The sequence below is a fragment of the Stegostoma tigrinum genome, chromosome 16 (assembly GCF_030684315.1).
Source record: "Stegostoma tigrinum isolate sSteTig4 chromosome 16, sSteTig4.hap1, whole genome shotgun sequence".
NCBI classification, from domain to species: Eukaryota; Metazoa; Chordata; class Chondrichthyes; order Orectolobiformes; family Stegostomatidae; genus Stegostoma; species Stegostoma tigrinum.
In genome coordinates, this window is record NC_081369.1 from 30,099,264 (window position 1) to 30,126,942 (window position 27,679).

At 37.4% G+C, this 27,679-nt stretch overlaps 2 protein-coding genes across 7 annotated transcripts in view; one reads left to right on the forward strand and one right to left on the reverse strand.

Moving 5' to 3' along the window:
- phkb (phosphorylase kinase, beta) overlaps positions 1–25,754 on the reverse strand; it is a 238,112-nt gene extending 212,358 nt beyond the window's left edge. For 2 of the 5 annotated variants that reach the window (XM_048546671.2, XM_048546672.2), the window contains exons 1-3: positions 25,607–25,739; positions 24,376–24,468; positions 8,297–8,383 (exon numbers count right to left, since the gene is read on the reverse strand). In XM_048546671.2, coding sequence (XP_048402628.1) covers positions 8,297–8,383; positions 24,376–24,439 — 151 coding nt within the window. In that variant the 5' untranslated portion in view covers positions 24,440–24,468; positions 25,607–25,739. Of the gene's footprint in view, positions 1–8,296; positions 8,384–24,375; positions 24,469–25,087; positions 25,327–25,590 lie in introns of those variants that run through there. The other 3 variants (XM_048546673.2, XM_048546674.2, XM_048546675.2) reach the window with 3 other exon arrangements.
- Positions 25,755–25,855: 101 nt separating this feature from the next.
- Positions 25,856–27,679, forward strand: part of itfg1 (integrin alpha FG-GAP repeat containing 1) — a 257,780-nt gene continuing 255,956 nt past the window's right edge. The window contains exon 1 of one of the 2 annotated variants that reach the window (XM_059651685.1): positions 25,856–26,127. In XM_059651685.1, coding sequence (XP_059507668.1) covers positions 25,944–26,127 — 184 coding nt within the window. In that variant the 5' untranslated portion in view covers positions 25,856–25,943. The remainder of the gene's footprint in view (positions 26,128–27,679) is intronic. The other variant, XM_059651684.1, reaches the window with a different exon arrangement.

The window sequence follows — 27,679 nt, forward strand, 5'->3', positions numbered from 1 at the left end:
GTTGAACTCCAATGATATGAAACAGTCTCAAAGAATCAGTCAGTCGTTCCTCTACTTCATCATACGGGCTTTTCATTAGCTGGTTTGACATGTTTTATATTTCCTTCTTTTATCAAAATTAGCTTGTGATGCTTGCTGTGATGTTTCACTATAAATCTTTTGGTGTTGACATACACCAGAAAAAATGTGATGTTTTAAACATTGCTGTCTACAGTGATTACCTAACTTCATGTACACTCAACTCCATTTCACATTTTGCTCATTTCCACAGATTTGTATGCAGTCTTTTTTTGATCTCCAGGTATGACTGACCTCCTGATAGCCACTGAAGCTGAATATAGAACAAAGCAAAAAAACATGGCAAGAACAAATAACTTGGTAACTAAATTGGAAATATTTTTATATTAGCAAGAAAGTTCTTTCCAGATGAAAAACATAAAACACCTCCATGATTAGTGTAGAGTCATACACGATGGAAGAGGTCCTTTGGCCCATCAAGTCTGCACTAACATATCTAAACTAATCACAGTTTCTAGCACTTGTTCTCTTCCTCTTAAAATATTTGTAAAATATCTTGGGATTCTCCCTAATTTTAATTGCCAGAGTTTACTCATGTCTACTTTGCTCACCTAATTGCTTAAATCCTATACTAAGTTGAACGCAATCAATTGTGAGAATGACTTATTTACCATTCCTAAGTTTGAGATCATATTTTTGGCTTCCAGTTTTGTGTTTGCATATTTTTGCAAGATGCATGAAACCTGCCAGATAATATATTTTGGGTGTTGGAAATAAAAGCAAATAAGTTCAAATAAGAATAAATAACAATGAAGTTACCTAGATATTCCAGTGAAATAAATAATTTTAAAGAAAGATACAATTGGACCTTGGAAGCTGGAGACCCATTTCAGCATTTTAATATTAATTCCTTTTCAGCTTCCTTTGATCCTCAGCATTATTTACCATTCCTCTCATTTTAGTTTCAAGTTTAATCTGGTCACCATTCCCACCAGCACATAATCCAAATTGTTAATTTTTCCAGGTAACAGAAGTTGTCCCATAAAATAATCTTCTGAGAAAAAATCCTTTTGTATGACGATACACAACTCTCTAACCACTCAGAAACTGCAGCTAACTTCTGTTTTTCCTTCAAACTAGTTTTAAATCAATTTTCTATCCTTCTCCAACCCCGTATCACTTACTCTTTTTGAGGATCTAAAAAGCAAACTGAACAGGTATTGGTCAAAATTCATACCTTAAATAAGCAGTGGAAATGGAATGGAGTTCATTAAATGTTATAAAGGAAAAGTAAGAGGATTCCTGCATTATTTATCATCTAATGTAACTGTACCAAAAACCTAAAATAACTACTGTTAATCAGAAAAAGTTATTGAAAAGTCTATTATTGATTATTTGTCAGAGTATTTAATAAACAAGTAAAAGCCCAAAGAACGTGTCAATGTGGAGTAATGGCAGTCAAAAATAAACTAAATATCACACCAGTCATAGAAAGAAAACAAAGGGTTACTGTAACAGAGCAGTCATAACCAAGTTTAATTCCTGATATGAAATATAAAGAAAAGTAGCTGCCATAAACATTGACAATTAATCTCTTAAATGAAAGCATCAGAAGTAAATTAGTCTTTGAAAAATTCACAAATTGCTTCACAAACAACATGATTTTTAGAAATGACCTAATATATCTCATAAAGAGCATGAAAATGTTGAATAAGTTGAGCAAAGTAGGACTGTAGACAGAAAATGAACAAAAAATCTACTGCAGACCAGTGTAAAAGCTTTCCAAACGAAAAGGAAAAGCAAGCAACAACAGTACTTCAAGATTAGTGTTTAAATAGTTTCAGATAAAGTTGAGGGAGATTTGGAAACTTTTATTAGACAACACGAACAACAGCCTAACTTCAGTCGGCTGCAAAGTGGAGACATACATTTTAAATTTTCTCTTGGGCTATAGGAGGATTTGCTCTCCTGGCTGCAGTATCAGTTAGGTTTGGAGGGAGGTCCAGCAACAAGGTGCAACTCCACTGAAGCAACAACCCTTCAATGTGGCAAATTATGGCTGTGACATTTGCCTTCAGTTATATTACAAGTCAGTCTATTCAAGGTTTCCTTGATTCAGCTTCCAATTCTAGTTCCACCCCTCCAATCCAACAGCATCCCTGGATACTTCAGGGTCTGCTCCCACCTCCCCATGGCTTCTTTTCATAATTCCCCTCATGTGCTTTTGTTCCCACCCACACTCCAAGCAGTACCAGTGATAGGGCAGGTGGTTAGGGCAGGTGGACAGGGGAAGTTATGAAGAATGAAACTGAAGATGTTGAGTCCTGACAGGGGATGCCAAGTCTTTGATTCTCTGGTGCCTTCTCCATGGCAATGCCTCAGCCAATCGGGATCAGCATGAAACCTTTCTCTTCTGCAGTATAAATTGTCATGATAATTTGAAATTTTCCATTCCGATGCTTGGCCAAATGATTCAAAGCAGAGAAGCTTTGGCAACATGTTTCTCCTTTCAGCATCCATTTGTTTTTGGAGCAAAAAGCTGTTGATATGGTTACAACCAGTTGTGGAGCGGTAAATCTGCTCCGTTCTTTTCAACTTCCCTACTCACCTGCAACAAAATATTTTAAATTCTTTTTTATCATGCAGTTATTCCTCTCTCCAATTAAAGTGAACTCATCCACCAAAAACATTTTGTAAAAAGTCAATTAAAAGAGTTTCTTGGAGTGAAAGGACAATTTTATTACTCACTAACTCAGAGGAAAGAAAAATAATAAAGTTGCAGAATAAAACACACACAAGTACTAAGTTAAAAAGGGGATAAGTGTTCATCACAGAAGAAAAAGAGCATACATGTTAATTCCATAGGATTTCCTGAAACTGTAAGGTATTAACCAAAGACTGGTCAGTAGTGTCTTGGACGAACTGCAGCCATGAATCTTGCTAACTTTGTGTTATTGATGTTTAGATGTTTCTTGAACTGGCTTTGTCACCAGGCTTTGTCTTTCCAGAGACAGATTTCTCCAGTTCCAGTCTCATAACTATCTTGTCAACCCTGTTGCTGCTGTTGTCTGAAATACAGTTTAAACATTTCGTCCCAAGTCTGGGTATATTGCCTCCAAGTCGGTTAGGCACCAAGATTTTTTTGGCATGTCCAAAATGTGGGCCCTCGTAATGATGTGAACTAAACAGGAGTTGGGCCTCTTCACATCATATTGGTTTCCATCTCTTGATAAAAAAATACTAATTTCATTTCATTTGTTATGATGGTTTCATGATGCCTAGCTTAACCTTTGGTCAGGTGATCACTGTGGCCATTTTAAGTCCTTTTGTTGCTTTTTTGGCAGCACTCCAATTCATTAAAGTCTCAGATATTAAAATCAGATGATGGTATTTAAAAATTAATAGCTCATCTTTTATCACTATGATAATATCAGATAATTCTGATAAGAAGCTAATTTTGATAAGTTATTTTGGTTACAGCAAAATCCCTGTGGGTTTACAAAAAGCATTGAAAAACATTCAGAGATGGAAACAAAACTGTAAATAATTTACTTACAGCTGAACAAACTCATACAACCTGAATCCTGCAGTTGTAAATATTGTAGAATGGCACACATTACAGCACAGACAGGACACTCCACCCGAACAGGTTAGCTGAGAGAAATGCAACTATGAAATAAGTCGGTCCTGAATCCATCATAAATGAGGATATTTTCCCAGGTGGATCATTCTCACGTATTGTCAGTCTGAGACAATGTTCTGTGAGTACATGATTTTTAAACCACATACTAAATATTCCACAAAAAGTTTAAAACCTGATTTAATCGATGCCTGTTGTCACTCCATTATCCTAAATGCCCAGATTACTCAAGAAACATAAATAGCAACCAAAAGTAGAAATCAAGTTGAAGGAGGAATAGATCTGAACAGCTAGTCAGAGGAAATAAAAAGAGTATATTTGTGGAATTTCAACTTTTTCCATGAGGAAAGAAAAATCTACTCTATTGGGCTCATGCCCTGGGAATCAAGCTCCATTATTCCTGGAGCTGTCACAAAAGTTAAAGATTTTATCAAAGTATGCAAAATTTTCCAATTTACCTGTTCTTTTAGATCCAGGTTGTCAGAAAGTATGGACAAGCTTTCTGTAGCTAACAAGAATTACATTTTACTATTTGCATAAACAGATCCTAGCTACAGGGGAACAACTATTAACTAGTAGACATGTAAGTCTACCAGTTAAAACTCCAACCCACTTACAAAAATCCGCCTACGCATACATACAGACAGACAGACACAAAAAACACATCAGTATCACGAGTTGAGGGAAAAATTGGGAAGGCAGTTCAATGGTCCTGTCACCAGAGTCAGTGGAGATGTTCTGTCTGGCTTGTCAGGACTCGTTTCTCAATCTGTCTTCTCCAGGGGCTTTAACTTACTTGCAAGAACAACAGAATGATGGGCTGTGAACTTATAAAATCTCTGACATATTGGGTAAAAGCAACTGTGAAGGCAAAATAAACTGGCATTATCAAGGCCAAGGTTTTTTTTAAAACCAAGATAAAAGGACACTACATCCTTTCAAAGGTCCAAAGGCTTCTCCCTTCTCATTGACACCAAAAAGCTGTTCACACACTTGACAGCCAATAAATACTTGTTGGCAGGAATAAGGTCTTTGTCATTAGCAATTGGTTGCAACTCCACAAACCAACCAAGCAGCTACTTGTTGCCAGCCAAATCTCATTTTTGTACACATCTCCTGGTGCTAATTTATCTGCAACTAATCTTCCTTCAGTGGCTGAACAAACAGGTGTAAACAGCACTTTCAAAGTGTTCAAAGCATGCTATTAAAGCATGTGGCAATCCCAGTTTTATGAACTGTTCTTTCCCCATTTCAGTCTATAATCCATAAATTGGATCCAAAAAAACAGATATTGTCTTTATACTGGTACACAATTCATGTCATGCACTACGCTTAGTGATGTCTCCACAAAGCCGAAATACATTTCAGTTCATTGTCTATTTCATTTTCATCAATGAGCTCCAGGTACAAAATATACTGATGACTGAACATTGCATATCTGGGGAAAAAGAGGAAAGAGAGTTTGAGGAAGCTGGTAGAACAATATGAACCAGCTTAACATCTGCACTCGTTGGACTACCCTTGTCACTGGATCTTCTGCTGATGCTTTATTCTTCCTGGCTCAAATGAAGATTTTTTGGCTCTGGATATCTATGCCTCAAAACAGTGAAACTGAGATACAGAAAAAGTTCGGGCATTTCAAATAATTTTGAAACTTAAATGCAAATTGACAAAGGGCAATAGAGTATGCGGTGATTATGAAATGAAAAAAATTTAATCTTAGTTTAAAATGGAAAGAACACAGTATGTCTGAATAAACTGGAGCGTTGGTTAACTCAGTTGGCTGGATGGCTGGCTTGCAACGCAGTATTGCCAACAGTGAGAGTTCAATTCTTGCCCTAGGTGAGGCTACCATGAGGAACTCTCCTTCTCAACTTCTCCCTTTACCTGCGTCATGGTGATCTTTGGGTTAAACAATCATTAGCTGTCTTTCTCTAATGACAGAATGGCCCTATGGTCTGATAGGACAATGCCAAATTTACTCTGAAGTAAGATGTCTAATTGATTCAGCCTTCAGATCTGGGACTAATAGTGCAATGATTAAATATTTAAGCTCTTGACCACATTTACAGGTGAGAATAATTGAACAATTCTCAATATTCTTTTACTTTACAGCAGGAGATATACATCCATTCTTTGTTTCACATTCTCACTAGAATGTTATTACACTCAGTCTGCTCTGGGAAAGCATTTGGCCTTGCGTCACAAAACTACAGGATAGTATAGCTGTGTCAGGAAAATCGGCTACTGGCTGAGCGCTGATATGAAATTTTATAACTTCAATATATAATTCCAACTGAGCACAAATGTTATTATTGTGACAAGGGTTTTTAACATAATACTTAAAGCTGGTTTTCAGAAGCTTAAAATTTACCTTGAATCAATTTCTAGCATAATTACAGTTTTAAAAGTTTATTGGGTACAGTACAAAACAATGTACCACCATTTCATCAATCTATAAGACTCATTCGAATTGTACGCAGAGATGAAGATAAAGTTCCAAGGAAATACTTGCCTTTCACACTTGTTTTCAGCTTGAAATCAATCACTCTAGTATCTATTAGTGTATTACACACCATAAAAATTTCCAAGATATGTCACACAACAATCTGGTTTAAAACAAATGGAACTGTACTACTTGGAAAGAAGCAAAGAGATCAAAATGAAAGAAGTGCCATCAGTTCAATACTAGATTTCTAAAAGATTCTGATATACTGGTTAAGACTAGAATTCCTGAGGAGTAAAAAAATGGCAACCATAGCATCAAGCCATTTTCTGAAAAATTTTCCAGTAATTGATCTGTCAAATCACCATAGAACATCTGCAAGTGTTGTAGTAAATTGAACTGTCACATCTTCAAGGAACAAATGGAAAATAATAAAATGAAGCATTAACTCATAAAAAATTGCTGGGCATTACTCCACACGAAATAAATAACCTAAGAACAAGAAACCTACAGATTATATGCAACATATTTTCATAAGCAAGTTTTAAAAGATAAAATTGAGTGCAAATAAATGAGCCACCTGCTCATTACAGTTCACGCAGGAAGTCCAGAGCTGCCCTTGTACATGCATATTGCATGCAGCAATGTAGAGAGACAGTGAAGGCTCCAGCTTTCTTTCAATCCCATGGCTGACCAGGAATCACACCCACTCTTGCTGTCTGTCATTGGTATATTTTCAATGGAACCTGTTTGAATGGCTTATGAATGCACCATCAGGTTTTGGCATGAGACTCAAACCTGACGTTCTAACAGAGAGGCATGGATAGATCAATTGTGCCACAAGACATTCAAACTTACTGTTATAGAGCACGTTAGACAGTGCAATCTCTACATTCAAGAGTAAAAGGAAATATAAAAGACAGGAAAATACCCAAACTCAAGTGCAAGCTGATTTTCCCCATTGTTTTCCTGTTAGTTATTGATTTTTAAGTCTAGAATTGCACTTTTCCTCCTTTCCATTCCATTGCATTGCTTGATTTCAAAAAAATATATAAACCAGACCTAGAAAACTAAACAAAAAACACCTCTCTGTCCCACGCTGGGACTAGCCCATGTACGTTACAGGTAATGACTCTACTGGGGAACCAGTTACTGGATTCTTGATGAGACTTTGGAAATTGGCAGAACACAGAATATAGGTCAGCACTTCTGAAAATATTAAGGGATCACTTAGCTTGTGGAATTAATAATACTGCAATCCAAAGGAAGCAACTGTTGTTTCAGAAATTTCCTCCAAGTATTTAATATTCATTAAAAGCTAAGCAATTCTAATTCATAATGCTTGACAGAGAATAAGTGAAAAGAACACAAATCACTTTCCTGCAATTAGTATCTCTTCTGGAGAATGACTTTAACACTACAGTAAATGGAACTTGATCATGATCAAGAACATTTTGCATGGGGAATGAAGACAGAACTTGTGTGGCAATAGATTAACATATCCCTCAACTGGCTGGAATAAGTAGCGGGGAATCTAGTATAATTGCCCCAAGTTTTAAAATTTTTGATCGATAAAAATTGTTGAATGTGATAACCCGTTGAAGGCCCACGTAGAGTCACAAGATAATCTCCCTATGGAGCTTTTTGAATATGAGCTATCCCACTGGAGATAAAAGCTCCCACGTGAATATTCAAGGTAAGGCAGGGCTGAAACTATTCATCGTCTTGGTCAAGATTTTTTTCTATAATCAGCTTCAAAACCAGAATAATGACCATTTGTTTTATGTTCTCTTTGGCAAACAACAGCCAATTTGCATTCCACAAAAGGAACAGTGATTATAAATGAAATCTGTTAGTTATAGAGCTGGATGTGAAGTTCTGAAGCTGCCGTAAGGTAATACACAAATGCAAACACTTTCCACTGAATTACCTGTAGTTTCTAGTAATTGGTGAGCTAGTAATACAAACATGTATGGAACAAACAATATCTGCAATCTCAATGTAAGTGATCATAATATGATAGCCTATTAGCAATATATTAGAGGACTTCATCCTGCTCCCTGTGCAGCAGGCAATTTTCTAATACAGTAACTAAAAATTAGAACAGAGTGCATGACAACTAGGCAGAAAAGCTTGGCTCTCGAGAGCTAAAACGTTACAAATATAAATTCTGTGCTCAAAAATCAACTTACCATTTCTGTAATATTTGTCAAGTTTGTCCAATCGATTATCATCTGAGAAAATTAGTGATACAGTTTTGGCAGGTTCGTAGACTGAGTCTAAGGAAATATAAATGTCATATTTTAATCCAAAACAGACCAAATAGTGTTGCAAAGTTCAAAATCAAAGTTGCTGGAAAAAAAAATCAGCAGGTCTGGCAGCATCTGTGAAGGAAAAAAAACTCTTTTTTTCCTTCACAGATGCTGCCAGACCTGCTGAGTTTTTCCAGCAACTTTGGTTTTGTTCCTGAATTACAGCATCCACAGTTCTTCCAGTTTTTATTTAGTGTTGCAAAGTTGTCAGTTAAAACTATTGTATACGCAGGTGTCACAATGCAAAATTAACTCAATGGAAGTCAAAAAAAATCACATGTAAATTTGCATCATGTCAAATATCCCTAAATCATCTAGCTGGGGTTTAAAATTTGGAGAGCACTCTATTTCTGCTAAAATTATTGACTAAATTGCTAGATAATGTTGTAACATTCCAATGTGAATGTTCTCCAAACTTCTTTTTTTGAACCTTGCATATACCCAAAACTGAAGGCCTGAAGAGAATGAGAATTTACTAGAAAATGCCAGTTTCAATCCCACCCACACAGTCCATGAAATCCTTACATTTATCTTGTCATTAATCCACAACAATAAAGATTAAAAAGTGACTCCAAATGGAGGAACATTCCTTCACCATCCATTTTTTGGGCCGATTACAAAAATTAAGTTTGGTTCGCAAAGCCTTATCCCAGAACATAATGACTCATGCTTCTCCATTAAGACCCCTTGTAACACACTACTGTGCTTGTGTAAAACATTGTGTCTGAGTTAGCAAACAGTTAAGATGTTTTATAATTTTAAAAATAGTAGCCTTCTAAATAAATACCAGTTTCAGTACCAGGATTTAAAATGATGACAACACAACAATTTAAATTGATTCATAACATACATCAGCAATTCATCACACAAAATTTATTCAGTATTCTTTACTACCAATATTACCATCTAATATCAAAACATAATGTTAGTAGAACTAATTCTTTGTTCAAGGTTCAATTAACAATCATCTTCTTTTATTACACATCTCCTAACCTCAGTCGGCTTCTGATATTTCTTGTTTTTGTCATATTGACAGGGTCATCTCTTGAGACCATCACTTCAGATCTACAAATTTAGGAATTTAAACTCGGTCAATGTATCTGTATCTCTGATGATTATAAAAGGTTAACTATTGAATTATTAGTCAATGCACCCAACCTCCTCCCCTTCTTTTCTGGATACATGCTTCTTCAGAACTAAATTATTGAAGAAAGAAAGGTCACAGAACGGATGAAGCAAATTAATCAGCTGAAGGCAAAGAAGTGCAAATCCGAGTGGACAATACTGCACAAGTTTATTTTCACAATGCAACACAACAAAAATGTTTATTTAAACTTTCATGAAGAACTGAAGTTGTACTGCAGCTGGAGTGTAGGAGATCAATAAAATGGTTGACCACCACCTCTCAAGGGCAATTAATGGTAGGTATCAAATGCTGGCCTAACATTCCATAGAAAAAACAAAAAATACGATACAAGGTCCGGCCATAATACTAAACAGTACTGCTGGAGTAGGAACCCATGCATAAGAGTGGAGATTTTCTGACGTACAAACGGGGCAATTTAATCATGAAGGAAGTGCATTGATGTTTACTTACACAATGGTGTAACTAATATTCTTGATGATTAACTTGTTCAGTTTTGCTCGAGTGACTAGAGATTCTGGTCTCCAGCCATGCATAATTAACTGCAGTATCACACCAATGTTTGTTACCAAACTGTGCCTTTCAGGTTTTGCTCAAAGAGTCAGCCACAGAATTGAATGGCATTAAGTTGGCAGTTACTTATCCATCCTGAGCCATGATTTTTCCCTGGACAAATGACAAGAATGATATGGAGCTGTTCTTCACAGGTTCACATTAGTCTATTAACTGTATTAGTGAGGAAAGGAACAATGAACTGCATCATCTGATCTAGAAGTAGACCATGGTTACTCTTGAACATGTGCTAGCACACACTAATATAGTTCGAACTACTTATGTAACTTACACAAAGCTCATATTGTCTTTTAGATCAAAATACTGAAAGTGTTCATTTTTAATTTCTTGTGTTATTACTTTGACCATGACTAAATGTGTGGGGTATTGTAAATTTAACACAATTATGCTAAGTATTTGTATTTTCTGAAATATTTTCTATTCATATAAGTGATAAGATCGAGTTATATTGATTTATACCATTGTGTATTAATTTCCATGGTTAATTTAAACCTGCCGAAAGTGTGGTCTAGGGTAGTCAACATTCCAGTTATGAGGGCAAATATAATTCCTGTTTATTATGTCACTTATTCATGCAAATAGTGGTGAATTTCTTTTCATTGGAGAAGTGTTCTGTCAATTGAAACCATCAATTGCTGTCAACCCAAGACAGATATTGAGGGAGAAGGTTAAATCCATGAAAATCCACTTTTTGTTGCTAATTAGATTTTGAGTTAAATATATTGTTGAATTTGCCTAAGAACCTCGCCAACTAAGTATTGCCTATTGCACTTCATTGCTGACAGCTAAAAGCAGAATTTAAGCAGCATATATTTTAAAAGTTGGTGGTGATCAAAAGAAGAATCCCAGTAGCAGTGAAGCATCCTTAATGTCCAGGAACAATCTGAAATCTGTTATATCATTAAAATGGAATTTAAAGCTATCATCAAACAGAAGCTATTTTTCCTTACCGCTGACTGGTTTGTCAAACCCTACTGCTTTCAAATTAATACTGTAATTTCCAAGTCAATTTAGTATAAGGACTTTACCTGGCATTTGTGTGGTACAAATGTTACATGCCATTTGTTTGACAATGTCTCCAACGACTAAGAATCTAACCATTACTCCTTGATACTCAAAGGCACTACCGTCACTTAATTGACAACTATCAACATCACGATACCATTCATGAGAAAATGGACTGGACTAACCATATAAACACTGTGATTACAAAGCAGATCAGAGGCTTGGAATCCTGAGCAAGTACTTCATCTCCTGACTCCCCATAGCCTGTCCACTATCTATAAACAACAAATCAGAAATATGATGGACATCCACCTACTTGCCTGGATGAATGCAGCTCCAACAATGCTCAAGAAGTTGATATGATTCAAGACAAAGCAGTCCACTTCATTGGCAAAAAATTCACAAGCGTTCACTCCCTCCATTACTGCTGCACAGGTGCAAGAGTGTGCACCTTCACGAGGTGCACTGCAGAAATTCTCCAAGACTACTTAGTCATTACCTTCCAAAGCCAAGATTATGACCAAATGGACGGACAAGGGTAGTAAATGCATGGGAACCCCATGTGCTGCAAATTCCCTGTCAAGCTATTTATCATCCTGACTTGGAAGAATAGCACCATTCCTTTAAGATCACTGGATCAAAATCCTGAAACACTCTCCCTAACAGCACTGTTGTACCTATACCAAATTCAAGAAGGTTCAAGAGGGTAGCTCACCAGCACTTTCTCGAGGGCAAGTAAGGAATGGCAATAAATGCTGGCCCTATCAGAAGCAGCAACATTCCGTGAATGAATAAAAAAAAAAGACATCTCTGCTTGTTTTAAATGAATGTTGTAATTTCTAACTCAATCTAGTTAAATATTCTGGAATTCCTGTCTGATTGAATCATGCTTGAACCCAGCTTATCTATATTTGACAACCAAACAAGTATTTGTTAGATGTGTTCTTTATTATTTTTCTCCTAATTCATGCTACATTCAGATTTAAATCTTTCTGCCTTGCATAGTTGCTCTATTTAATTAATGTCCAATACTTTTGACCATTCATTTATTCATATTCACTTATTATTTTAGTGACTGAAAGCAAGAATTCTTCTATTGGTTTCCTGCCCAAATTACCAATGTTGCTTTATGTTTTGCAGTCCATTGGGGATGAACTGCACTCACCATTTACCATGTGAACAGCCACTCACAGTTTTTACAGGTTTTTGAGGAGACCTGCTTTCAACTGATCCAAAGCAATGTTCTCTTTAGGGAATCTTTGGAATCTGCCAGCAGGCCAAGAAACAGAGAAACTCTTCAACCCATCAAATCAAAGAATACTCAGTGAGCCATACCAAACCTAAACCAGGGAGTATATGAAGTGGAAATATTAAGTAAAATTCAATTAGCCACTGGGTAAAACTAAAACTGGGAAAGGCAGATGGGATTAGGAGAGCAAGATAGATAAATGATAGAAAATACAAAACAAAATGTTAAACTTTTTATATGTCTGAAACCAATTAACTTCAAACAAACGGCAGCACTGTGGAGAGAGAAATAGAGGTAACATTGAGTCTAATGACCCCTCCTCAGAAAATCTCTATTTCCACAGATGCTGCCAGACCTACTGAATTGCACCAGCCACTTCTGTTTTTATTTCAGAATACCAGCATCTGCAGTTGTTTGTCTTATTTTATCGTTAACCTCAGAAGTAATGAGACTCCACCCATGTGAAGTCATGGCTAAAATGATTCCTTAGCAGAAATGATATGTTGTGCCTTAATACACTAGGCCTAACTTTGCTCATGTCTTTATTAGAAGCTAGTGACAAAGGAGCACAATTTCTGACAATTACATTAATTCAGTCTTTCAGTGAGAACTGTTACAGTACACCATATGGAAAAGTGGAGTATCTATAGTACTAACTGCTGAATTTCCACTTTCAACTGCATCTCTGTTGACGTTGGATATGGTTGAGGAAATTGGAAGCAGTTAGCTTCATGATTCTTGTCAATTAAATTCCAAGTGAATGGTATCTCTGGCAATGTCATCATATGGCATTTGTTATGATAGAGTTTCTTTCTTCCTTCTATTTCATCAAAATCCTTCCCTGACACATTCACTGATGGTATACAAACCTGAATCATGTGACTTTCATCCATACTACTGACCAATTAATTATATCACAATCTTTCACTGTCAGCCAATGTGTTCTTTCATTTGATCAACTTGAGCAGTTGGCATGTTCAAAGATCACGGTGTACATCTGATCACCTATATAATTTTGGATTCCAGATTTTGGAATTTAAATTATATTCACACACCATAATAATTATTTTATTAACGCCTCTACTAACTTAATTTTTTCTTTCGATATATTTGTATATAGCTCCCTGTAAATTGATAATGCACATAAAACTCCGATATCCAGCTTGAAGGAAATAATATTATTCCTTTTACTTCAGTTTTCATAGATACCATTTCCTGTTAAAAGGAACATCCATAATAAGTACCTCCAGTAACTCTTCAAGTTTATGGACTTTGTTTTTTTAATCCTCTGAGTGGCCACAAAGCAATGCACAAAAATAATTCCTAATATATATTGACAGTTTGTCAGTCATTTAGCACATTTCCACTCATGGAACTTATTGCGGTACTTACAATCCAGATCTGTTCATGGCAAACTTGGGAATTTTGTACGGAGTAATTTCTCTATTTCATTGGGTTCTGTTTCTCTACAAGCATCATCTGCTTTTTACATATTCTAGACTGTAATGATACCAGCTCCTCTGCCTTGCATGTTTTTTTTGCTGAAACTGCTTCTCATCCTTTTTATCAGAGTACAAAAACAATGGCATTTTATCAAGGAAATGCAGTACTTCCATAAGCTAACAAATCTTATAATCTACACAGAACGTAGCAATTACATTTTAATTCCTCATCCTGCTGCAGACTCAGACGTCGGCTGCACAGTCAATTCCCCTTTGTCTACCTTGCACAGAGTTGGGTGAGGAGGGAGGAAGGCGGGGTGCCAGTTACATGAATGTGCCAAAAACATCAGAAATACTCTAACAGAAATCCAAATCAGTACACTCTAATATTCTTTGATTCAAAAAATCTTCAACTTAAACTTCAAAAGGGAATTTCATTTTGCTCGCTGGTTTCTGGAAACTTCAATTGTATTTCACCACGGTCATCAAAAGAAGTAGCACTTGCATCTTGAGCAGCAGCTGATGGAGGTGAGCACATAGGCCTAGTTGCCCTTTTGAATAAAGTGCTGCCTGCTTGCATACTTCCCTTCACTTGTAAAAGTGGGAAATGCAAAAGTGAAATGACTTTACCATTTGTATAATGAAGCAGCTTTCACTGCTCAACAAGTTCAGGACATTTAATTTGCAGAATATCAATCTTTACTTCTGAATTAGTTAAAGTGATGAGAACTATGTTATTTCAACAAAATTAGGACTATAAGTTCAAAAGCTAAGAAAAGGGAAAACCACTGAACTTGATGGGTAACAGGAAAACAGGGAAAAAGTAGTCCTCTCAAGATTTTCTCAAGGGCTACTTTTTGATTTTTGGGGGCTCTTTTTCATTCTCAAACTCATTCGTTCGATGAGGCAGTTACAAGTAATATAACTGCCTACATTTGGCTTAACACAAGGTGTTAGACTCAGAAGCATAATGGGAAGAATTTGTCAATATCCTCAATAATTAACACATCTCCATTAAATTTAAAGCCACAACATAAAAGGAAAGCATTAATTTCTTAGAGACTATAGATTTAGTCTTCCCAAGTATATAGCATAAGCACAACAAAAATGTATTTTGCAAAACAACTAACATATGTACGCTAAAAGCCATCAACCTAAATACACTTTCTCAATTCCCAAGATCATGGCTAATGTGTTCCATCCACATTCATAAAGGTGTGATATTTAAACCAAATGATTACTAAACTGTTTACTGTGTCTCAGATTTCAATCTCAAGTTAAAATTTCATAACTGACAGTGTTCATTACAATAGTGTTCTCTGTATTTTCATATAGATACATAGAAACGAGGAGAATTAAGTCATTCATCAATTTGAGCTGACTCCTCTATTCAATGGGATCTTGGCAGAACCTCTATCTCAATGCCATATTCCCATATTCTTGCTATATCTTTCAATTCTTTTAAAATCAGAATTTTGTCTCTCTCTTTCTTAAAGATTTTCAGTGTCTTGGCCTCAACAGCTTTCTGTAGTAGAGAATTCCACAGATTAACTATGTTTTGTTTTGAGTTAAGAAACTTGTTCTCATCTCAATGGTCTACCTCATGTCCTGAGACTGGGTCCCCTAGTTCTAGGCTGCCCAGCCAGGGCAAACATCTTTCCAGCATCTAGTCTGTTCAGCCCCATCAGAATTTTATCTCGTATCTTTCTAAACTTTAGTGAGTACAGCCTCAGTTGACCCACACTTTCCTCATTGGACGCAGAAATATAGGAAATAAGAGCAGGAGTAGGGCTTTTAACAATCAAGCCTGCTCTGCCATTGAAGGTGATCATGGCTCTAGTTCTTATCCCAATCATTTTAGTTCTTTGGCTTCTCGTTGCTGACTCGCTTACATGACGGAATTTAATCTCAGAATCTCGGAAAGAGTGTTCTTGTCCACTGGTTGGAGAACTTGTGGGAGTCACAATCACCTCCACCATGGAAATCCCAATGGAAGTAAGTGCCTTTCAGGCACTGAACTGGCCAGTGGCATCCTTTACCATGATATACAACACCCAAAATCGGAATCCCATTCCATGGGTAGTATTGTCGAACAGAGAGACCTAGCGGTTCAGATACACAACTCTTTGAAAATTGCATCACAGGCAAACAGAGTGGTTAAGAAAGCATTTGCCTTCATTGCTCAGATCTGAGTACGGGAGTTGGGATATCATGTTCAGGTTGTACAGGACACTGGTGAAGCCTTTTCCGTAATACTGCATGCAGTTCTGGTTGTCCTGTTGGAGGAAGGATATTATTAAACTGGAGAGGGTTCAGAAAAGATTTTCCAGGATGTTGCCATGAATGGAGAGTTTGAGTTATAAGGGGGGGGGGGGGGCTGGATAAGCTGGGACTTTTTTCACTGAAGCATATCAGATTAAAAGGAGACCTTGTAGAGGTTTGTAAGGTCTTGAGGTACATAGATAATTGAATTGCAAGGGTCTTTTCTCTAGGGTGGGGGAGTTCAAAATTAGGGGATATATTTTTAAGTAAGAAAAGTAAGTTTTATAAAGGATATAAGGGGCAATTTTTCTTTTACACAGAGTGGTCATATGTGGAATGAGCTACCAGATGAAGTGGTGGATGCAAGTACAGTTACAACATCTAACAGACATTTGGATAAATACATGAATAGGAAAGGTTTCGAGGGATATGGACTAAACACAGGAAATTGGGACTAGTTTAGCTTGGGAACATGGTTGGCATAGCCTAGTTGGACCAAAAGGTACATTTCCATGCTGCATGACTCTATGATAGTTGCTGGTGAATTATAAGCTCGCAGCTCTCAAATGCTGGCACTATCCCGGGACTGGATGGCAAGTTCCTGCTCACACATGGTTGAAAATCAGCAGCAGCAGTAATGTTCTGAAGTGGGAAAATGCTAACTTAGGGAATATCAACCAATGCCTGGGCGCCAAATTCTTCGAGTCCTTTTGCCATTGTCTTACATCAGCAGTGGGGGTGGGCGATGGTGGTGTACATAGGAAGGCCAGTTTCTCTTAACCAAATGGCAAAAATTGTGAACCTTGACTAACTTTAGGTGACAACCCAGGAGTAGTGGGGCCCAAAAATCAGCTTTTTGAAGTGGATCATTTCACCACCTATTCTAGACTCTTAAAGGCAATTGGACAGTTTCCACAAGATGCATTCAGAACATCCTGGACATCAAATGGTATAAGAAATTACACAACACGGAAGTATTTGTCATCAGAGATCAGCCGAGGCGGAGAAAACATGAAGTATGTATAACTGTCAATAAAATCAAAAAGGCAGCCACATGTTCACAGACTTGGACACTGCCTGAGAGATAGGCCAAGATTAAGGGACACCACCTATGAGATATGCTGAGATTGAGGTTCCCAGATTCCTCGTAAACGAGCCACAAGAAAAACAGCATCAACCATTAGCAGCGAGAAAAATGCACAAGAAGGAGTTACTTATCACGGAAGGCAGCAAAAGACAAAAGGCAAGCTAAAAGGGCTGGGCAATCCAAACAAAAATCAGACAGTTAATCTTTGTTGCACCATGGAGCAATTGGGCTCCACTGCCACATTAGAACACATAATGGATAACTCTTTACATGCAAAAAATGGCTAGCTTCAATAACAAACAGAAAACAAGGAGAGCAGTCCTCAACTACAGCAAATGTTGATGTTTCAGTGTATGCTTGCATACATTAGTTTGTAAATTTGGAAAAGCTCTTTCCTCTTGAAAGGAAAAGACTAAGCAGTGACTCAAAACAGATCTTTAAAATTATGGAAGATTTTACCCGAGTAGATGCAGAGATTGTGTTTCTATATTACATACGAACGTGAGAAGTAGAAGTCAGGAAGACAACATGGCCTGCTGAGTCTGCTCAGCACTCAATATGATCATGGATGATCTTGGGCTTTAACTCGAATTTTTGGCCCTCTTTAAAATATGTCTATTACTGCCTTAAATATATTCAGTGGAGTCCTATAAACGTCTTGGTTAGAGAACTGCAAAGATTCACGCCACTTTGAGTGAATTAATTTCTCATTTCAGTCATCATTAATCAGCTCTTATTCTGAAATTGTACTCCTTTGTTCAGACATACAGTTGTTTGCAGTAGTAGAAAAAACAGACACTGAAATTAATAATCAGATAAATGTAAGTGTGTCACATATTTGAAAACATCAACAAGGGGATAGGAAAACTAGAATGCGTATATTACAACTGAATTGTTTAACATTGAAACCAAACTAGCTGTAGTAAACAACATAGGAAGTTGGATGATGCATAATGCAGACAAAGGGATATCATGATTGAAATGCCTGAAAATGCTGAAACTATCACAATTTAGTGAAGGGGTCAAGTGATGGTTAAGTACAGGGAAACCCCGTATCATCACAAAAGGAGGTGGGATTCAATCAATATGATAGAAACAAAAAGGATCATTTAACTTGGACGAGATGATGTCCTGACTGGGTACAGCAGATTGCTGTCTGGAACATTAAGGATACCATCATACAATGCACACTGTCAGAAACTCCAACAAGATAAAGAGACCCTGCGCTGAGGTACACACGCTGAGATCATACTGTTTATCTTTACAATTCACTAACCAGAGAAATGTCTGAAAGATATGGAACCCTGTAATAATTGCATATGTCCTATAATCTTATGATGCTCCAAAAGCCGTGGCAATCAATGAGACTGTATAAATATGTGACTCAAATTATGATTGGGAAAACAGTCTCTTGCGGTACTGTTTCCCTTATGTATGCTTGTTGAATAAACTTCGTGCTTTATTAGAACTAGCAATCATCTCTATTTGCAGTATCATATTAAATACATCATTGTGGGTCTGGAGTCACATGGAGACCCCAACAGGGAAGGATTACAGGTTTCCTATCCTGAAGGACATTTGGTGATAAGGATTGGATTTTTAAGCAACAATCAACAATAGTTGTCATGCACTGAGACTATCTTTAAAATTCCTGATTTATTAATCTCACGATAATCTCAAGATGCCATGGTGAGATGTACAATCACGTTCCCAGAACATCATCCTGGACATCTGGATTAGTAATCCAGTGATATGACCAGTATGTCACTATCTCCCCAGAAAATTAAGGATTTTAAATAATACTTGCACTTGGTTCAAAAAGGGGTGAACAGTTACCTGCATTGAAATCCGTTGGCTACATTATTTCCCATTCACAGGCAGTATCCAAGTTTGCGAACATACAGCTGCCTTTTGCATTTTATTGACAGTTATACATACTACATGGACAAGGTTTCATATGTGTCAATTTTCTTCATCTTCCTACCTTCAAAATGACTTATACAAAAATTATACAAGGGGACTGTGAGCAATACGGTGGGTTGGGAGGTACTTCACAAAAGGGCTGTCTTTGAAATTACAAATAGAAACCTAATGAAAACATGATTCCCTTCTTGTCAGGGTGAGAATTTATGAAATTATTGTACCAGGACATTAATTTCCTGCATGTGTGATAAATCTATCACAATATTTTACAAATGCAACATTGCTCATAAATATGGAGTGATATGGCACATTTCGCTTGCAAAGAAGAAATGGGAACAAGATGAGCAGAAACTAACTCTCACAGGATTGTAATTCAAATATAACTTCAGAATTTTATTCCTATGCAGTATTCTTCTAAAGATTTCTCTTAGAAGTACAAACCCTTCTGCACATCAATGGGGTTCAGACCCAACAATTGCATTTTTGAGAAAACATTCTGTCAGAGTCAAAAAGTCATACAAAATGGAAAGTGACCCTTTGGTCCAGCCAGTCAATGCCGAACACAATTTCAAACTAAACTAGCCCCACCTGCCTGCTCCTGGCCCACATCCCTCCTAACCTTTCCTATTCATGTATCTATGCAAATATCTTTTAAATGTTATAATTGTACCTGCCTTCACCACCTCCTCAGGATATTCATTCCACACATGAACCACCCTCTGTGTAAAAAATTTGCCTCATGTCTTTTTAAAATTTCTCTCCTTTCAACTTAAAAATGTGCCCAGGAGTCTTGAAATCTCTCATCCCAAGGAAAAGACAACTACAATTAACTCTAACTGTACCTCTCATTATTTTATCAACTTCTATCAGGTTGCCTCTCAACCTCTAATGCTCCAGTAAAAAAAAGTCCCAGCCTATCCAGCCTTACTTTATAACTCAAACCTTCCATATGCGGCAACATCTTGGGGAATCTCTTCTGAACCTTCTCCAGCTTATAATATCTTTCCTATAATTGGGCGACCAGAACTGGACACTGTATTCCAGAAGAAACCGCACCAATGTTCTGTACAACCTCAACATGACTTCCCAACTCCTATAGTCAAAGGATGAGCAATGAAAGCAAGCATGCCAAATGCCTTTTTAACCACGCTGTCTATGTGATGCAAACTTCAAAGAATTATGTATCTACACCCCTAGGTTCCTATGTTTTACAACACAGCCCAAGGCCCTATCATTAATTGTACAACTCCTACCCTTGTTTGTTGTACCAAAATGCAATACCTCGCATTTATCCAGATTGAACGCCATCTGTCATTTTTCAGCCCGGAAATCGTGCCAGGAAATCACCTACAGCATGACCAAAACTAAAACGCTGGCCTCAAGCTGAGTGATGGACATTAGGGGGAGGCGGCCATTCTAATACCATGTTAGAAAGGGTCAAATGAGTGACTGGCATTAATTAACTACAATCTCTAGAAATATAGTATATAAACAAGCCCTCACTAAGAGTCAGTCCCGGTCAAGCAGCAGGCTTCTTTGGATGGAGGCTGAACCAGAAAAGACAGAGCAAGACTAAGGGAAGAGTTTGCTAACACTTTGGTTAGAAAGCAGAAAGCTGCCATTCGTAAGTTACTGAGATCCACACACTATATCAATAGTGCACTCATCCTCTGGTATCAGTTACTTGCTCTCAACCATCGCAAGTTGTAATTATTTCCTGAATATTTAGTTAATGTATCATATCTAAACAGCAAATTCTTAATCAAATGAGTAAATTATGTTAAAATAACTAGCCAATAGTCAACTGCCTATCTTAACTATCAATGGCTCCTGAACCAAAATCTTAATGTCAAGCTCAGAAGACATTATGCAAACTCTCTTGAATTTCTGGGCAAAAGCTTTGTAAATGATACCCTGAATGCTTGAATAACTTTTAACCAGAAATGGATGAGAATCAACCTTAATAAATGTATAATAAAACAATTTATTTCTGGTTTCAACATCCAATTGTCTGCTGTGGTTGAGGAGGACTGCAGATAACATAATCCAGTAGGGTATCTTTACTGAATGATGCATGGCCTTTGGGTGATCTCGAAGCAACGTATTAGTTAGCTTCAGACTCACGTTCATGGGATCATAGGAATTAACAGCATCCCAACAGAGTCATAGTCATGTAGCATGGCAACAGACCCTTCGGTCCAACTCAATCAGGTTTCCCAAACTAAACTAATCCCATTTGTCTGTGTTTGGTCCATATCCCTTTAAACCCTTGCTATTCATGAACCAGTCCAAATGTCTTTTAAATGTTCTAATTGTATCTGCCTCCACCACTTCCTCTGGCAGTTCATGCCACATTTGCGCCACCCTTCACGTGAAAAGGTTGCCCCTCAGGTCCCATTTAAATCTTCCCCTCTCACCTTAACCCTATGTCCTGTAGTTTTGGACTCCCCTACCCTAAGGAAAAGACCTTGGCTATTCATCCCATCTATACCTCTCATGATTTTATAAACCTCGATAAAGGTTACCCCTCAACCTCCTACGCTTCAGGGAAAAAAGTCCCTATCTATCCAGCTTCTCCCAATAACAGAAACTCTCCAGTCTTGGTAACATTCTTGTAAATCTCTTCTGCACCCTTTCCAGCTTATTAACATCCTTCCTACAGCAGGGTGACCAGAACTGCATGCAGCATACCAAAGGTGGCCTCACCAATGTCCTGTACAGCCTCATAATGCCTCATCTGCTAGACTCAAGTGCTCTGACCAATGAAGACAAGTGTGCCAAATCCCTTCTTCATCACCCTGTCTATCTGCAGTGCCATTTTCAAGGAACTATGTACTGGAATTCCTAGGTCTCTCTGTTCGACAACACTCTCCAAGGCTCTAATATTTACTGCATAAGTCCTGTCCTGATTTGTCTCACAAAAATACAACACCTCGCATTTATCTTAATTAAATTCCTTCAGCCACTCCTCAGCTCATTGGCCCAGCTGATCAAGATCCCATTATACTCTTAGATAACCTTCTTCACAGTCCACTGCACCAACAATTTTGGATTAATCTGCAAACTTGCTAACCATTCCTCCTATATTCTCATCCAAATTGTTTACTTAAATGATAAACAATAGTGGACCAAGCTCTGATCTTTGCAGAACACTGTAGGACTCCAGTCCAAACAACAAGCCTCTACCATCAGTCTCTGATTCCTACCGTAAAGCCAATTTTGCATGGCAGTGCCTACTTCTCCCTGGATCCCTTGTGACCTAACCTTGCTATCCAGTCTGCCATGTGGAACCTTGTTGGAGACCTTGCTAAAATCTATGTAGAAAATGTCTATCACTTTGCCCTCATCTATCTTCTTAGTCATGTCCTGAAAACAACTCAAAATCAAGTTTGTGAGACATGACTTCCCACGCATAGACATATGCTGTCTATCTCTGATCAGGCCATGTCTCTCCAAATGCATGTAAATCTTGTCTTTCAGAATAGCCTCCAACAACTTTCCCAGAATGGATGCCCGGCTAACCAGTCTTTAGTTCCCAGGCTTTTCCTTGTAGCCTTCCTTAAACAAAGACACAACATTGGCCACTTTCCAGTCTGTCAGCACTCCATCTGTGGCTGTAGATGAAAAACATCTCTGCTAGGGGCCCTGCAGTCTCTTCCCTAGCTTCCCAAATGTCCTGGGATACATTTGATCAAGTCCTGCGATTTATCTACTTTTATTCATTTTAAGACTCCAGCACCTCCTCTTCTGTAATGTGGACTCTCTTCAAAACATCACTATTTACTTCTCCAAGTTCCCTAGCTTCCATGTCTTTCTCGACAGTCAATTCTGACACAAAATATTGGTTTAATATCTCACCCATTTCTGGTCACTCCACACACAGACAGCATTGTACATCTTTAACGGGCCCTATTCTCCCCTTGTTACTCTTTTAGTGTACTTGTAGAATCGCTTTGGATTCTCCTTAACCTTATCTGCCAAAGCTATTTCATATACCTTCTTACTCTCCTAATCTCCCCCTTCTGAATACTCCTACACTCCCCATATTCCTCAAGGGATTCACTTGATCCCAGCTGTCTATACCTGACAAATGCCTCCTTCTTTGTCGTGAGCCTCAAACTCTCTAGTAATTAGCGATCCCTACTCCTGATAGCCTTGTCCCTCATTTTCACAGGAATATATTGTCTGTGAACTTTCTTTATCTCACTTTTGAAAGCCTCCTACTTGCCAGTCATCCCTTTACCTGCAAACAGCTTACGCTAATCAACTTTTGAAAGTTTCTGTCTAATATCATCAAAATTGGCTTTGCTCCAATTTAGAACTTTAACATTTATACAAGGCCGATCCTTTTCCATAACTATGTTAAAACTGATAAACTGGTCCCAAAGTGCTACTCCACTAACATCTCAGTCACTTGCCCTGTTTTATTTCCCAAGAAAAGTTCAAGTTTTCCTCCTTTTCTAGTAGGTACATCATGTTGATAAAGCAAATTTTCTTGAAGGCAGCAAGACAAAGGTAGTTCTGAGCAGGTTAGAACTTGAAAGCAGACAGACTTCGCTTTACGATAAATCTTTTTGTTTTTCTCATTTTCTGAAACTGTCAAAATAGTGCTACATTGTGCTGATGTATTTTATTCAATTTATAGAGTCATAGGGCTTCTCACTGTAAAACAAACGTGATAATAAAATCATTCAGCATCGTTCATTCATTCATGAACAAATTCCTCCCTATCCAAGCCCTTAACACTACGGCAATCCCTGACTATGTTTGAAAGTTAAAATGCCCTACTGTGAAGACACTATTATTCTTACAGATATCTGAGATCTCCCTAAACATTTGCTCCTCAATTTCCTGCTGTCTATTTTGGGACGTAGAGTATAATCCCATCAAGGGATTGTACGACCCTCTTCTAATGTTTCAGTTCCACCTGTATAGCTCCACGGGACAATCCCCCAGTAATATTCTCTGAGTATGGCAGTTATTTTTTCCCAAACAAAAAACACCACTCTCCCTTCTCTCTTGCCTCCCTTTCTATTGTTCCTTTAACATCTAAAGCCTGGAACATGGAGCTCAAGTCCTGTCCCTCTCTCAGCCGTGTCTCTGTAATAGCAATGACATTCCAGTTACATGTTCCCAAAAGCTGAAACCTAATAAATACCATATCCATCTGAATGTGGAATTATTAAAAGCATTAGTACACAAAACAAATTTTGATTCTTATTTGCATATTCATGCTGAAATGTTAGGTTCAGTATATAAGCAGTAAAAACTTACCCAGTAAAGAGTAACTATGATTGTAGGTGGGGTTGTCATCATCATCGAAGTTGGTAACTTCCATTTTCAACTTTCAAAAACACGCCTCTCTTGCTACAGCATATTACAGCAATTCATACGTTAAGTGGTTAGTTCATACATGCAATGTTAGTAAACAATGTGCATTGAAATTTAAGGGAGCATGCACTTACTGTTACATTTTGCAAACTTACAGGTTTCAATGTATACAATTTATTAAGAAATCAATGTTAATTGTGAATTAAACATCAACATTCTCTTTAAAGATAAAATTGGTCTCAGCGCCATCATTATATACACAAAATGCAAAAAAAAAACTGTAAATGAGAAAAATGTAACAAAAGCCAAACTATGAACTGAAATGGAATGACAAACTTTGTTAAATTGAAGGGCAGAAGCCATTGATTGATTTTAAGATTTTAAAATTCAATTTTACAACATAATTGCTATGTTCATGAACGTCTGTATTCAATTACAAAAAAACTTTAAGTTGTATTCGTTTCAGAAGTGAATTTGAAAACAAAAATTTACGAACATATTTGTTTTATTGATGGCACCTCAGCCGACCAATATTGTTGTATGAATAATGTAATAGCTCGTGAAATCTCCCATTATAATTCTAAATTACAAACGCAATTGGTTGAGTGCTTTACAGCAAAGGAAAATTCAAGGGTGTTAAATTACTTAACCTCACATGGTAGACATTTCAGAAGGAGTTATGTGATATGTTCGGAGAAGGTTACAGTTCAGATGGCAGTGGTGGCTAGAAACGCTAAAATTAGATCAGATGACGTCATTTCATCAAACGTAATATTTTGTTTTCACACGTTTCCAATTTAGTTAAAGGTTAAGCATTTTTATGTTATATGGGCTACATATGCATTTGGAAATAACATGCAAAATATTGAAAACATCAGCACGAATACCAACGACAAAAACAACCCGAATAGCAAGTGTACTAACAGTTGTTAATTGCAAACGGCCAAAAGTTGAACAAGGTGTTTCATTCAACATGAACGTACGTTCACATGTGTTATAAATAAATAGTGAATATTTACAGCACATACTGCGTCGATGACAAGGCTTAGACGAAGATAGCGTCAAATGAAAAAGCTAAACCAAACAAGCTCAGTGCTCACTATCAAGCATGGAATGTAAAAGATCATATCACCATTAATAATTTCTCACTTATGCTACCTATTTATTTGCAAACCTGTACGTTTCGATCGGGATCTGAAATCTGTCAATATCCAGCGCAAGTCGTCCATATTGGATAGAATAAGGCAGTATTGCGCGACATTGTCGCGAAGTCCACCTGACACCTAAACTTTTCCAAATAATTCAAATCAACATCTTTTTAAAAATATTTAAAATACATATTTTGTTTTCTATTAATTAATATTTTGATATGCCCCTTTTTTTACATCCTTTGTACTTGGTGAGGTGCCATGGTTTCCGGCCGGAAAGCAGGTTGTGCTGGGTTGCTGGGAGACGGTGACGGTGCTGGTGCTGGTATTGCTTCTTCTCCCTTCCTTTCTCTCTGGCTGGCTATGGGCCCCTCTGGTATCATCTGTCATATCTTCGGTGTCGTATGCTTTCTCCGCTGGCTTTCTGCTGTCTCCGCTTTGCAAGATGTCACAGCCGAGTTGTTCGGGTCGGAAGCCTGGGGAACCGTGGCCGCATTTGGAGACTTTAACGCAGACAAACAGACCGACGTTTTTCTCATCAGATCTAGTGAGTAGTCCTAACCAGCCACGGTAGGGCTGGTTTGCTTGGCCTGCTGTGTTCATCCAGCCTCACATCTTATTATCTACGGTAGGGCTGGTTCTTGTGTTTATTGTATAAAGTTGGCAGGTGAGCAGCGGATGTCTGTTTCTTGTTGTTGTTGTTCCTTTTCTCATTTGTTTGTAATTAATCTGGCAACTATCAAAATATTTTGCAACAATTCAGAAATTGCAAAGGATGTTTTTCCAAGTGTTTAATTTACTCATCAACAAGCTATTATCCTTTAATTTCGTGTGACTAGATGGGCTTGGTTAACAAGGAAGTTTTTTTGTATTTTCATTTTTGAAATGTTTGAAAACAACTTTAAGTTAAAGTTCCTAATTATCTCAGTTGCAACAAGTAATAAATCGACTTACTATTAATTTAAAGGGCGGATTTTTATGGTTTCTGTTTTCGCCAACTTACATTGACTCCATATCTCTCAATGGGCTTGTAAAATTAGGATAACCTGCGGGATCCTTCATTGCTCTGAAACTTAATCCTACATTATCAGTGCATTTTTCTAATTCCAAATACTTGTGAAACAAAAGCTCAAAATTAGATTTTTCAAAATGTAAGAACATTTTTTGACCATTCTGTATGTATTTTGTGGGAACTCTGATTTTGTGCTATTCTTGCAGTTTAATTTCTGTCATTTTCAGTCAGGAAGAACATCATGAGGTGAACTTTGAAGGTGGTAAGACAGATGGAGAGAGCAGTTTAAAAAAGCATACAGTGTACTTCACTTTATTAATGAGGACAGAGATTACAAGAATAGGGAGGTGTTATTGAACCTGTACAAGACACTGTTTAGACCTCGGTTGGAGTATTGTATATCGTTTTGAGTGCAACATTCTCAGAAACAAGTGAATGCATTAGAATGAGTGTAGAAGCAATTTATAAGAAGAATTCCAAGAATGATAAACTTCAGTTATGAGGATAGATTGAAAAAATAAGTTGGGACTCTTTTTCTCTTAGAGAGAAGATGATTGCGTGGAGATTTTGTAGAGCTTTCCAAAATCATTAGCAGATTGCATAGAATAGATAAGATGAAACTATTTCTACTTAGGAAGAAAAATGAGAGCATCAATTTTTAAAATATGCAAAAGAAGCAAGGGTAACATGAGTTTTTTTGTTTTCATGCAGCAAGTAGTTATGGTATGGAATGTGGTGGAGGCAGGTTCGGTTGAGGCATTTGAGGGCATTGGGTCTTTATTTTGATAGACATGTATGCCAGGGATATTATTAAAAGGTAAAAGCTTGACACTAGACAACAGAGCCTATGCAGGCACAATAGATCAATGCCCTTCTTTTGCCCTGCAACAATTCTGTGATGTTGTGAAGTGCCAGAGAAAATAGTTAACATCTTGTAACTTTTCTTAACATTAATCCAGCGTATAAAATGATGAGCATGGTCTTAAGATTTCTAGAGATAACAAGGTGTCGAGCTGGATGAACACAGCAGGCCAGGCAACATCATAGGAGCAGGAAAGTTGATGTTTCAGGCCTCAACCCTCCTTCA